This window comes from Petaurus breviceps, unplaced genomic scaffold (genome assembly GCF_028583685.1).
Source record: "Petaurus breviceps papuanus isolate PSGF00001 unplaced genomic scaffold, PetGlider_PUasm1.0 207, whole genome shotgun sequence".
Classification (NCBI taxonomy): Eukaryota; Metazoa; Chordata; class Mammalia; order Diprotodontia; family Petauridae; genus Petaurus; species Petaurus breviceps.
In genome coordinates, this window is record NW_027185850.1 from 13,421,236 (window position 1) to 13,435,871 (window position 14,636).

Genomic DNA, 14,636 nt, shown 5'->3' on the forward strand with positions numbered 1-14,636 from the left:
TGACTCCAGGGCCGGTGCTCTATTCACTGCACCACCTAGCTGCCCCTTGGTATTATTCTCCAGAATAGTTGGATCAGTTCACTACTCCACTAACAATCTCATTCCCTCCAGTTTTGCTTCATGAGACTTCAAGAAACAACAAAACAGTTTTAGTTTGCTTTTCTCTAATCAACAGGGATTTTGAATTTTTTTTCATGTGACTATAGATAGTTGTGATTTCTTCTTCTGAAAATTGACCATTTATCAGTAGAGGAATGACTGATTTTTATAAATTTGTCTCAATTCCATACTTAGTTTATATTTGAAAAATGAGGCTTTTAGAGAAATTTGTTATAAAATTTTTTTGGTATTCATTATCTTTGGTAACTTTTAGCAAAATATAGCTTCCCTGATTATCACCTTTAATTAGGACTATTTTGGCTTTTGCATTGTCTGAGTTCATGACTGCTACCCCTGCCATTTTTTTTTAAACTTCAGCTGAAGTAGTCTGCTCCGGCCCTTTATTATAACTCTTTGTGTGTCTGTTTTAGGTATCTCTTGGAAACAGCATATTGTTAGATTCTGGTTTCTAATCCATTCTGCTAGCCACTTCCATTTTAGGGGTGAACTTATTCCATTAATATTCATGGTTGTGATTAATAATTGTGTATTTCATTTCCTCATTTCTTCTCTTCCTCTTTTTAGGCTATCCCTTCTCAAAAGCCTATTTTGCTTCTCACCACTGCCTTCCTTAATCTGCCCTCTCTTTTATCATCTCTACCCTCCCCACTCCCCCACCCGCTTTATTGCTATCACCTTTCCCTCCTATTTCCCTATTGGATGTTAGATTTCTATATACAGTTGAATGTGTATATATTCTTCCCTCTTTGAACCCAATTTCAATGAGGGTATGGCTCAATCATTGCCCACCCCATCCAATTTCCCCATTCTACCTCTCCCTTCCCCCTTCTCCCAGTACATTCCTTTTTCTCACCCCATGTTCTTTTTTTAGAGATCATCCCAACATAATCAATTCATATCCATACCCTATATCTATGGAGACTACTTCTAACTGTCCTAATAATGGTAAAGTTAGGAGTTACAAGTATCATCTTGTATATAAGAATGATTTAACTCCATTGAATCCCTTGTGATTATTCTTTCATGTTTGCCTTTTTATGCTTCTTTTGAGTCTTCTGTCTGAATACCAAATTTTCTATTCAGTTCTGTTCTTTTCATCAGGAATCCTTGGAAGTCCTCTATTTCATTAAATATCCATTTTTTCCCTGAAGGAATTTATACTCAGTTTTGCTGGGGAGGTTGTTCTTGGTTATAATGCTAGCTCCTTTGCCTTCTGTTTTTGCTTTTCAAGTCTTCTGTTCCCTTAATGTGGATGCTGCTAAATCTTGTGTCATCCTGATTGTGGTTCCATGATATCTGAATGGTTTCTTTCTGGCTTATTGCAATATTTTCTCTTTGACATGTGAATTCTGGAATTTGGCTCTAATATCCCTAGGAGTTTTCATTTTGGGGATCTCTTTCAGGAGGTGATAGGTAGATTCCTTCAATTTCTATTTTTGCTCTCTGTATCTCAGATTGAGACAGTTTTTCTTTATAATTTCTTGAAATATGACATTGATGCTCTTTTTAGATCATGATTTTCAGGTAGTCCAATAATTCTTAAGTTGTCTCTCCTTGATATATTTTCCAGATCAATTGTTTTTCCAATGAGATATTTCACCTTTTCTTTTTTTTTTTCATTCTTTGGACTTTGTTTTATTGTTTCTTAAAGTCTCATGGAATCATTAGCCTCCACTTACCCAGTTCTAATTTTTAAGGAATCATTTTCTCCAAAGAGCTTTTGTATCTCTTTTTCCATTTGGCCTATTCTTCTTTTAAAGGAGTTCTTTTCTTCAGTGAAGCTCTTAATTCTGTTTCCATAATTGTCTTACATCATGCTAATTTCTTTTCCCATTTTTTCCTCTACCATTCATTGTTTTCTTTTAACTCTTCCAGGAACTCTCATTTGTCTTGGATCCAATTAGCATTTTTCTTTGCTGTTTTCATACTGCTGTCTTTTTCTGAATTTATATTTTGGTGTTCCCTGCTATCATAGAAGCTTTTTATAGTCAGGCTCTTTTTTTTTTGTTGTTGTTGTTTGCTCATTTTGCCAGACTATTTTGTGGCTTTGAACTTTGTGTTATGGGCTCTGCCCCTGAGATGGCACTGTACCAAGCATCAGGCTTTTTTGGTACTATTGTTTTCAGAGCTACTTATGGAGATTCTACAGGTTTTTGTTACTTCCAAGGTTGAATGATCTGGGGAGAGGTGCTGTCACTGCTCTCCTGGTCTACGCTCTGGTCTTCACCTCACAAGGCCCCTTAGTTCCCTGCAGCCACAAGAACTAGCACTCCTTTTTGCTCTGGAACTCAGACCAGGACCCCTGCTTCCTTGTGACTGACTACAAGCACTCTTCTCCAACTTGGAACTATGACCCAGAACAGTATATGGGCAATAGAGTTACCAATCAGCACCAGCCAGGAGAAGACCCCTGGTGTCTCTCTCTGACCAGTTGTCCAATCCTCTTCCCACCTCTGGGCCGAGAGCTCCTGAAGCTGTTGCCACTGCATGTGTGGGCTCCAGATAGGGTTCTATTCTGGCATTACGGACCTTTCCTTAAGACTTCCAAAATTGTCTCCCTCTGACCCTTTTCTGGCTCTGCTGATGCAAAATGTGATTTGAGGTGTTATTTTGAGTTTGTCTGAAGGGGAATGTTGGGAGAGCTCAGCTGGGTCCCAACCTGTACTCCACAATCTTGGTTCCACCTTGAGATGCTATCCAGAAGTTTTTCTTGATTCTTTACCAACTCGTGTTTTTCCTCCACAGAACACATTGGGTTAATTTTGTAAATATTTTGCATGTACCAATAATGTACATGTTGTTTCCTGTTACATTGTAAGCTCCTTGATCAGAGGAGCTATTTTACTTTTGTAGAAACTGGGCAGTGCTGACCCATTGTTGTTCAGTCATTTCAGTCACATCTGACTTTCTGTGACCCCATTTGGGGTTTTCTTGGCAAAGACACTGGAGTGATTTCCCATTTCCTTCTCTAGCTCACTTTACAGAAGAGGAAATTGAGGCAAACAGGGTGAAGTGACTTGCCCAGGGTCACACAGTCAGTAAGTATCTGAGGCTAGACTTGAACTCAGAAAGATGTCTTCCTGACTCCAGGCTCTGAACTCTGTCCACTGCATCACCTAGCTGCCTATATGCTTGGCATATAGTAGGTATTTAATAAATGTTTGCCATTCACTGATTTGGTCCCAGACGGCAGAACCAAGAGAAGCAAATGTAAGTTAAATGTCAGGAAAAATAATTCAGAGCCATCCCAAAGGGGGATGGGCCACCCCAGGAGGTGGTGAGCCCTCTGCTCTGGAAGGTCTCTGAGCAGACACAGGATGACTACTGACATGTATTGAGAGTAAGCATTCCTTTAGGTAAGGTTTGGTTTAGATCAGAGGAGGGAAGCTTTCTACTGCTACAAATTCTCTAAAATGTCCCCAAAGTGGAGCAGGGTGGCCACTTGGCTTTCATAGTTTGCACTGAAGCAAAAGCATTTTAAAACTATTTACTATTGCAAGGCATACAAAAAATAAAACCATCCTCGCAGTCAAGGAGTTTATATTCTATTGGGAGACAATGTGTACCATGGAAATAGATATGGAATAAATAAGAAATGAAGCGTCCGGTATTTGGGAGGGGCCCTGGAAGTTGGGGGTGGGTCAGAAGGTTATGCTTGAGGAAAGACTGGGATGGATAAGGTGGAAGTGAGGAGGAGAGAGTGCATCCCAGGCATTGGGGAACACCTGGGCAAAAGCCCAGAGAGAGGAGCTGGAGTGTGTGTGTGTGTGTGTGTGTGTGTGTGTGTGATGGACAGAAGACTCAATCACAGAGTGTAGGAAGGGGAGTGATGAAGAAGGAGACTGGAGCTAGGGGGCAAAGGTCTTGAAAAGCCCAGTGGAGGAGCTTCTGTTTGATCCTAGTGGTAATAGGGAGCAACTGGAGTTTATAGAGAAAGGGAGTGTGAATGATCGATCTGACTTTTTTTGATGCTATTTGTTCTGGGAACTATTGAAAATGCCTCAAAGGATGTGTCTTCAGCTCATGGCCAAGTCCTGGACACATCTTCTTCTTGCTGACAGGAATGAATCAGAGGAACACCAAGAAATGTTACTTCTCTTTGTTTTAACTCATTCCTTTTTTCTTACTCATTATTTCCAATGGTTTCCCATAAATGCAGCTGGGTGGGGCCACAGTGTACAAAGCAATGGGCCTGAAGTCAAGAAGACCTAAGTTTAAATCCAACCTCAGACACTTACTAACTGTGGGACCCTGGGTAAGTCACTTAACTTTTGTCTGCCCCAATTTCCTCACCTATGAAATGGGGGTAATAATAATACCCAGCTCTTTCACTCTGAGGTAGCTGTAATTATTAGGATGTCTATCCTCTTATCAGCCCTAAACTGGCCTCTTTCAAACTTCTACCTCTTGCTCCTGTTTCTGCCCTCTCTTCTGAGGGTGTGATAGCCCTCAGATACCTGAAGAGAGTTATGACGCCTCCTCCTCCACCCCTGCCCCAAGCTGGGAAGGCAGAACCTTGCTAATCTTCTCTCCTTCCCTTCCCTCCCCTTCTGTCCTCTTGCCTTCCCTTTCCTCGCCTTCCTAGGCTTCTGGGTCCCAAGGTCATACAACTAGATCTGGAAGGGACTACATCGATCCCAATGCCTTTGTTTTACAAGTGAGGAAGCCAGGATGAAGAGAGGCTAAGCGCCGTGCCCCAAGTGACACAGGCATTGAACGTCATAGTCAGGACTCAAACCCAAAGTTGAGTAGAATGGAAAGCTTCCAGAGTCCGAGATTCTAACGGCAGCACGGCTTAACTGGACTGGCTGCCTCTTCCACACTCCCGGGAGCAGGAGGGATACATGCCCACAATGCTACCAGCAGCTCCTGCTTCTGTTTGGCTGACTAAGGAAATCACAATTCTCAGGTCATTCTGACTGCCTCTGTCAGAGTCATGGCGCCCACTCTGGCTCATTCCCTCTGAAAAGCCAATGGCACAGAGCAGGCAGCCCCATTGAATCTCTTTTATACAAGAGTCATTGTGGTTGTCAGAATACACATCCTGTTCTCTGGGAAACTCATTTCAACAGGCTCGGACCATAAAGGGGGTCCTCGAGACAGTCATCTAGAAACAGCTGCAGGCTGATAACCATGGAAATGGGGTGACCCTTCTCACTGCAAATAGCTTCTGCAGCCTTAAGACAAAAGGCCGTCTATACCCAAGCACAGCATGGAGTGGATTAGCAGGCTAAGTACAGTAAGGACTCTTCAGCAAGGCCATACAGTTTAACTGTCTACCACCAGCATTCAGAGCCAACCATGGGAAAGACGGTCCTGCAAAGGGTTTTTTGTTTTTTTAAGATGATGCTTATTTTAATCTTGCAAAAAAGCCCCAGATATCTGCCAGCACAGCGAGTAACGCCAGTCCACAAAGCCAGGGAGAACCTGGCATTCCCCACTCTCCCAAGAATGATTCATTAAATACCCTCGCTCTTCACAAGTTAGCTTGACGGCAAAATTTCATTGAAGGACCAGAACAATGCTGAGCTAATGAGGGTCAAATTGCCACCAGATGTTACCTTTTTAATAAACACAGCTGTGTCCAAATGCAGTCAGGCAACTCAGCCCCAACTGGGGAGCAGAGGAGAGGGTTTCGAGGAAAATGTTTGCTGGCAATAAAGGGACCAGAAAAATTGGTGAATTAATAAGCCCCTTGCTTTTATTTTCCATCCCTTTGCATTTAAACCTCCTGAAATAACATGGAACTAGGGGACCTGAAACTCACTTTATAGAAGACAAAAATCCAAACAGCCAGAGGTTTTAAAAGCTGCTGTTATGAAATTGGGAAAGTGGTAGTTCTGTCAGTTAGGAGAGAAGGGAAAGGGAGGCAGAACGATGCCATGGAAAGTCAGAGGGCCTGGCCTAATGTTCACTGCCCCTGTGATATTTCCAGGTCCTTTTCAGACTTCCACTTATGATCTTATAAGTGAATAATAATAATGATCATATCTTGCATGCATATTATGCTTCATAGTTCTATACAGACATCACAGAATTTCAGAGTGGGAATTCCAGTCCATATCTGCCCTTGCTACAAAATGCCCAGTAAAAGATGATTCAATCAGAAGGCCTCTAGCAAAGAGAAATTCACTAATCCCTAAGGCTACCCATTTCACTGATACATCACATTTAAGTTTTTTTCTGACATTAAGCCTAATTTGGCTTCTAGCAACCCCCACCCATCGCTTCTCATTGTGTTCTCTGGGGCCGAGCAGAATGAGCTTAAGGGATCCCTCTTCCATGTAAGAAATCTTTGCCAATGACTATCACCTTCCTCCTTGAGTCTTCTCCAGGCCCAACACCCCTCCCCCACTTCCTACATCTATTGTTATATGACATGAAGTCAAAGCCTTCACCATCTTGGTTGGCCTCCACTGGATACCTTTTAAAAAACATTTAATTTAATTAACATAAAATTATTCTATACATATTTAAAGTCTTTCTTCATATGTCCTTTATGGTCAATTTCAGTATTTATAAGAGTCAAAATGACTTATTCTCTCAAAGTTGTTCTCAAAACAATATCGCTCTTACTTTGTACAGTATTCTCTTGGTTCTGCTCATTTTGTTATTTCGTGTAAGTCTTCCCACGTTTTTCTAAGATCCGACCAAAGCACACATCCTTTGCCCCTGCACGCGATGGTCATCCTAAAACAGTCCAGGACTGCATGAGCTTCTTTGTTCTGGTGCCACGTCCTTCAGTTAACTTGGATTCAGTTTCCATTCCACTAATACCTCCACATCTTTCTCAGGAATAACTGCTGAACCATTGCTCCTGTATCTTGCACTTGCAAGGCTGGCTGTGTGAACCCAAATCTCATCATTCTACTCAGTCCCCACAGGAAACTCAATGACATTGGTACTCTACTACAGTAGAAGAAAGCCAGCCTGAAAGAGGGAGTCAGTGCTGAACCAGGTTTCTGTTTCCAAATCTGGGGTCTTTCTTTTCATCAGAACTATTCATTGGCATTTCCATTAATAACTCACCCCAAGTCACAGAGTAAGTATACTCCAGGGTCTCCAGGAGTCTTTCCATAGCACTCCCCTCTCTCTGAATTAGTGAAGCCCACTCATTGTTACTGTAACTTGTCCTTCAAGGTCACCACTCACCTGGCTGTTCTGAGAAGTTTTCCTTGAAGAGAGCCATGAACCAGCCCTTAGTCTTCCAATCTCCAGCTGCACAAGGCCTTGAGCACACTTAGGATGAAAAAAAAAAAAACACAACCCAGAAAAAACCATCAGTGGAAGGTTCCAGCCTGGCTCTGGGAATCTCTGAGCCAATGCTCCATAACTGGGGGCAGGGCAGGAGGCTGATGAGGACCATTCCCATGGAAAGCAGCTTTCGTTAGGGTAGCACCTGTTCACTGCTGCCTTGGTATCCCCATTGTATAGAGCTTGGAACACAGTCAGTGATTAAGAGGAGCTTACTGAATGATTGATTGAATATACTGCTAATACTTTGCAACCAACAGATTTCACTTCTGTATCTGTTTGCTTTTTTTTTCACTGAAGTTGATTCAACAAAGGTCTAGTTTGGGATTCCCCCTCCTAATCTGCCTACTCTAGAGGAAGCATATTTGAAAAAGTGACATAGTTTAAAAAAAAATGCATATAACCAGGGAGATGGTGTCTAGGAGGGGAGGAGACAGTCTGAAAATTGAATAAGCATTCCCTGAATGCTCTCTCTGTCTCTGTCTCTGAGTTTAATGCTGAGGTGAAGGAAGATGGCTTGGTTTGCAGTTTGGAGTAGCAATGCTTCAAGTTTACTAACCAATGGCTTTCATGTATAATGTAGGGCCTAAGTAGCAAAGGTATTGAGAGCCGGACTTAAGGAAGTTTCATAAATATTTTACAAATATTCTCTCTTTTCAAATATTTTACAAATTTACAAATATTATTTAATCCTCACATCACCCCTGGGACATAGTGCTATTATTACTACTACCATCTTACAGATAAGGTAACTGAAACCAAGGGATGTCAAGTAACTTGGCCAAGGTTAACAAAGCTAGCAAGTGCCAGAGGGAGGATTTGAACCCTCATCTTCCTAACTCCAGGTTCAGTGCTTTATTTGGTTCAGGACCTAGCTGTTGATCTAAGACCTCTTAAAAGCCAGTCCCAATGAGAGCCGCCTGCCCGGATCTCCTATCAAATGGGAGGAGGAGGAAAATGACCTTGTGAACTCCCTTCCAAGACTGTCGTTCCAAGATAAAATGAATTCACATTAAGACTATGTATATCTGGTATGCCTAGGTGGTGCAGTGAATAGAGCACCGGCCCAGGAGTCAGGAGGACCTTTGTTCAAATCTGGCCTCAGACACTTAACACTTACTAGCCCTGTGACCTTGGGCAAGTTGCTTAACCCCAATTGGCACACAAAAAGCAAAAAAAAAAAAAAAAGACTTTGTATATCTGTCTATGATACCTGGTAGCTTGAGATACTATTTTAGAGAAATCCTCTTTGCATCCATTTCCAGCACAGTTATATAGCCAAAACAGAATTTTCCTTCTTTCTAGAATTGTTCTCTCCTGTGAAATTGGGACATATTTTTGGTTTTGTCTAAACCTATGAAAGGAACTCCAGTTAGGGAGACTGAGTCCCCTGATGTACACGAGCAACTCCTGTGACCTATAGTCTTAGGGGATTGCTGGGAAAGATGGAAGGGCTAAGGTATGGGAGGGAGGCTGGAAAAGCAGGACTCGCTCAGGTCCAGTTTACAAGTTCCCTCTCCACTAAGCAATTCTGCGTCCTGAATTCATGGGTTACATTCTAAAATGAATAAATTATTCTTTTCCTCCTGTGTGATCAAATAAACCAATGTAGCTTTGTAGCAAAACAATTAATGCTTTATAATTCACTATATACCATTTTCTATCTGTTTTTAGGAATGACATTGGGCAGAGGGGGCACCCGCTAGTTACACAGCATTTCAAGATCACTCGATCAGAAGCCATCAACTCACCTTGAGGACAGTGGCCACTGTTTCCTGGGAAGCATTTCTCATGTCTTCTCCATTCACAGATAAAATCTGGTCTCCCTGAATTAATCTGCCATCCAGGTCAGCAGCCCCTCCTTTCACAATGTCGGAAATAAAGACTCCACTTCCATTTCTGGCAAGATCACAAAGCAGGAGGCCAGTGACTCAGCCTTCTCTCACACACACACAATTCCTAGAAGCTAAGAAACGCTAACTCCAAACCACACAGCAAACTTCCAAGTTACTTCTGAAAGAATGATGATTCCCACACAAACTCTGTTAACTTCATGTATATTTTGTATCTACTTACTTGTGTGTATGCCACTTTGTCCAGCAGAATGTAAGTGCCCTGAGGGGAGGTACTATTCAGTTTTCACCTCTATCCCTGGCACCACGCACAATGACGGCACAAACTGGACACATAAAATTTTTGCAGAATTTGCATTTATCTATATGTGTATATGATGTTTCCATCAGTAGAAGAGAAGCTCCCTGAAGGCAGGTTCTATAAGTTTTCACCTTTGTCAGGATTAAGGCTATAGAGCAAGATGTGATCTGCCAATGGCTTCACACTGATCTGGCTTTTGAATTTGCTTACAAAAGGAAAGTGAGCTTCATAGATTCCCCAACAACATTAAATGTTTGCTTCTTCTGGGGGCCTCCTGGACTGGAGCAGAGGGACTGACCACTGACTTGGTAACTTTGGGCAAGTCACTTAATTGGTTTATGCCTTAATTTCTCCATCATGAAGAGGTCAATCCCATATATTTCTTCGCCCTCAGGAATATTGGGAATAAACTCCTCAGAGGGCTCAAGATGTGAATAAGAACTGTCTAGCACCAGAAGGTGTGGATGAGTCACAATCTGTACTTCTGGAGGGAGGGAGAGAGAACCTACATGGATGAGATCCTAAATCCAGTTATGGATTAAATAGAATGGTGTCTTCTCCCCCAGTTCTCAGGCTCCAAGAGCACAGGAGAAAAGTAAGCAAACAAGCAATCAACCAACCAGGAAGCAAGCACCTACTCTTTGCTAAGCATTGTGTTGGAGACAGACATGAAACACTTCCTCCCCTCAAGAGGGCAGGGGAGACATTTTTGTGCATATACAAGACTATACAGAAGATATACAGGATAATGCAGAGGGTGGTGGTAGAGACTAACAGCCAGGAGAGATCGGGAAAAGCCTTACAGAGGAGGTGGCATTTGAACTGAATTTTGATGGAAACTGGACATCCTAGGAAATACAGGTGACAAGGAGTGCATTCCAGGGAGGAGGGACAGCCTGTGCAAAAGTGTGGAGATAGGAGATGAGGATTCTATAAGGACAGTTTGCAAATGTGGTAGAGTCCACAAAGGGGGGTAATTCATAAAGCTAGAAAGATAGACCTTGAAAGTCAGGCTGTAAAGGGATTTATTTTTCAATTCAATTTTATTTGCAGCTCCAAATTCTCTGTCCCCTCTCCTGCCACTGAGAAATAAAGAAAATAAAACCTATTACAGACATGCATAGTCAAACAAAACAAATTCCCACATTAGCCATGTTCCAAAAAAGAAAAAAAAAAGCCTCAGTTTTCCCCCTGCGTCCATCAGCTCTCTGTGTGAAGGTGGGTGGCAAGTTTCAGTGCGAGTCTTCTGTAATAGTGGCTGGTCCTTGTGTTGATCAGAATTCCTAAGTCTTTCAAAGTTGTTTGTCTTTACAATGTTGCTGATATTGGATACATTGTCTTTTGGTTCTACTCACTTCACTTTGCATCAGTTCATACAAGTCTTCCCAGGTTTCCCTGAAACCATGCTGTGAAGGGCTTTAAATACCAACAGAGGAGGGGTTTGTATTTTAGAGTAGGGCAAAAGGGAGATACTGGAGTTTCTTGACATGATTAACCCTATGCTTTAGGAATATCTTTTCGGCAGCTGTGTGGAAGATGGATTAGAGAGAGGAGAAACTTCATATGAGACATAAATATATTTTGAAATTATCCTAAGAATGTGGACTGAAGTCTTACCTGCACATGTCATGGCTTCATTAGAATTGGTGATGAACATGGCTCTGAAATGATCCTACTTTAATATGTAATTTGGTCATTGCTTTGGGGGAGCATATATGGATCAATGAACACTAGAAGATTGTAAAGATGCTCTATTTTCTTGAGAATCACATTCAAAGACTGGGAACCTCCCAGAACAAATTGTTTAGGGCCTTACCGTTTTCCAACGATGCTTAGACCCAGTCCTCGCCCTGTTTTCTTCTGAAGATCAACAGGGAACATCTCCAAGTTTTCTTCATCTTTATAATGTGCCTCATCCCTATAAACTATCAGTCGCACTTTCTGGGGTGTCTTCCTCAAGGCAGTTATAGCTTCCTCATGGCTGGCATTCCTCAAATCAATACCATTAACCTAGAAGAATAACAATGATCAGAACAATTGTAATGAGCTCTTATATCTGGATGGAAACAACAGTTTGACAAAACATTTTTACATCAATTATTTTACTTCTACCACACAGCAAAATAAAACATTCAGGAACTGAACTTGAGGAGGACCCAGGGCAATTATTATACCCATTTTACAGATGAGGAAAATAGGAGCTCAGAAAAATTAAATGACTTGCTTCAAATCACAGAAGTAGTAAATGAGGGAGTTGGTCATACAGTCATTCTCCTGAACCACCTTCCTCTTTCCATCCCTTCTTGCTGACCCTCTGAAATGACCATCCCCATGTCTCCCTGCATGTGATACTCTATTGTCTTTAATTACCAAGCTCTTTTAAAAGACTAGCCCAAAGCAATTTAGTGAGTATTCCAGTGGACAACAATTGATAGAAATTGCAGAGGCAGATGAAGGCTTGATGTCAGGAAAACTTTGCTAACAATTAGAGCTATTTCAGAGGCCTTTTCATCAGGTAGTACCTGGCACACAGTAAATGCTCAATCAATGGTTTATTCTCCTCATGAGGGGTATGGAGTCAAAAGCTAGAGGCCACTAATTGGCAGGGATTTTCATCCAAGATGATTTGGATGAGGTAGACATGTGGGGCACATCCAATGCTGAAATTCTGTGATTCCGGGGCTGGTGAAGGCATGGCCTTTCTCCTCTTCACTATCATGGAGCCTTATGCTACATTTACTTGATTCCCCCTCAGATTTCCTGTGTGTTTCAAAGGTCTTTTACAAGCTGAAGTGCTAGAACAAGAGGGAACAGGAAGGCTCCTGTCTGTTAGAAAGAGGGGACCCGTTGCTATATTCCAAGGAGTGCATTCAGTATTTGCATGTGGGGGCCCATGGAACAAAAGGGGAAAAACACTGGCTTCAGAGAACCTCAGGTGTTTGGCTGATTATTTTGCTTTTTTCCAATAGATGGCACACGAGACCATGATTTCATTCTACGTTAAGCAAGCGAGGAAAAAGCTCAAAGTCCTAGAGCTGAACTTTCTAGGTTGCCAAATAGATCACACACACACACACACACACACACACACACACACACACACACACACTATGGGCATTTAACTATAACAGTTTCAATTTTAATGAAAAGCATTGCCTCCCAAAGCCCAGCAACCTAACACCACAAGAGTCCTGTTTAGTTACTGCATTAGTAATTACAAAGGCCATATCCCAATGCTCCATTCTCAGTTCAAGGCTTCTGTCTATACCTCAGTGTATCATATACTATTCTGGGCATGCCAGTAAGAGCAACTAAAAATATTACCTGATACATGGAATTAATATCATGAAGAGTTTTATTACAATCAGTAATATAGTCACACAAAGATTATATGCATTTTTGGAAGCACAATAGGGTCCCCAAATCTAACAGTTATTCATTTGGTTAGAAACAAGGGTCTTTTGTCCCCTCTGTCCACAGGAAAGGAAGAGAGATGCAGTAGGGGTTAACAGAGATGCAGTAGGGGTTAACAGATGGAGGGTTAAGCAGGCAGAAGTCTCTGTGCCTTGGAATAACCTATTTAGAGAAGCTAGTCTGGACAGATTTTACAGAATCACAAGGCAGTGTACCGTAGTGGAGTTGAGTACTGTCATTGAACTCATATCTGACTCAGTTCTATGGATCAATGTTTCCTCATTTCTAAAATAAAGGTAGGGGCTGGACTAGAAGACATCTAAGGTCCCTTCCAGCTTGGACTCCACAATCCTATGATGCAGACCGCTTTTAAGGCTATAAGTTACTGACCAGTTGCCAATTTATATTGGTGGATAGAATTTCCAGACTAGCACTTCCTCATGCTAATGGAATCACAAGTCTAGATCCCAAAAGGGGCAAGGGCAGGGGGAGACAGACAAGGAGGTCAAAGAATTCCAGTAGCAAAAATTACTCACTACTATTAGCAGGGTGGGGAGGAAAGTGCTGCTTTTAATCAGGCAGCAAGGGAAAAACAGGAGTCAAGAGATCCAGGTTCAAATCCTATTTGCAATTCTTAAGGATAGATGTTGCCATGTCAGTTGATTAAGTATCTACTATGTGTCAGTGGGCAGCTAGGTGGTGCAGAGGATAGGGCACTGAGCCTGAAGTCAGGAAGACTCATCTTCCCAAGTTCAAGTCTAGGCTCAGACACTGACTAGCTGTGTGACTCTGGGAAAGTCATTTAACACTGTTTGTCTCAGTTTCCTCATCCTCTAATGAGCTGGAGAAGGAAATGCAAACCATCCCAGTATCTCTGCTGAGAAAACCTTAAATGGGATCACACAGAGTCAGACTCTACGCAACTTGGCAACAACAATGACAAACATACCAAGCACTGTTAGTGTTGGGAATTCAAAGAGAGGCAAAAGACAGTTCCTACCCCAAAGGAACTCACAATCTAATGGGAGAGTCAATGAGCAAACAATATAAACAAGCTATATACAAGACAAATGGGAAATGATCGAGAAGGAAGACACTGGAATTAAAGGGATTAGGAAAGGCTTTCTGTAGAAGATGGGATTTTAGTTAGGACTTAGAGGAAGCCAGGGAAGTCAGTAGGTAGAGATGAGGAGGGAGAGAATTCCAGTCATGGGGAACAACCAGAAAAAATGTCTGGGGCTGACAGATGGAGTGTCTTGCTTGTGGAATAGCCAGGAGGTCAGTGTCATGGATCAAAACGTATGTGTGGGGGGGAGTAAGATGTAAAAAGACTGGAAAGGTGTCGATGTGTGTGTGTGTGTGTGTGTGTGTGTGTGTGTGTGTGTGTGATGTAGAGTTCTGAATGCCAAATAGGAAGCTTCTTCTTATTGACTAGGAAGGGCTGACACAGATCTAAACTTTAAGAAGACCACTTTGATAAATGAGTGAAGGATGGATTACAGTGGGGAGAGGCTGGAGGCAGGCAGACCTCACTAACAACTATTGCAATAATCCAGACATGACATGATGTGGGTCTGTACCAGGATGGGGGCAGTGTCAGAAGAGGAAAGAGGACTATTGGAGAGACACTATGAAGATGAAATCTATGAGAGGCTGCAGAGGTGAAATGCACAAGAGAGGCTGCAGAGGTGAAA

General features: G+C 42.1%; 1 protein-coding gene across 1 annotated transcript in view; it reads right to left on the bottom strand.

Moving 5' to 3' along the window:
- LOC138164910 (inaD-like protein) overlaps positions 1-14,636 on the bottom strand; it is a 337,451-nt gene that overhangs the window by 15,186 nt on the left and 307,629 nt on the right. Inside the window, exons 36-38 of the mRNA XM_069092869.1 lie at positions 11,345-11,538; positions 9,126-9,273; positions 7,273-7,359 (exon numbers count right to left, since the gene is read on the bottom strand). Of these exons, the coding sequence (XP_068948970.1) occupies positions 7,273-7,359; positions 9,126-9,273; positions 11,345-11,538 (429 nt within the window). The remainder of the gene's footprint in view (positions 1-7,272; positions 7,360-9,125; positions 9,274-11,344; positions 11,539-14,636) is intronic.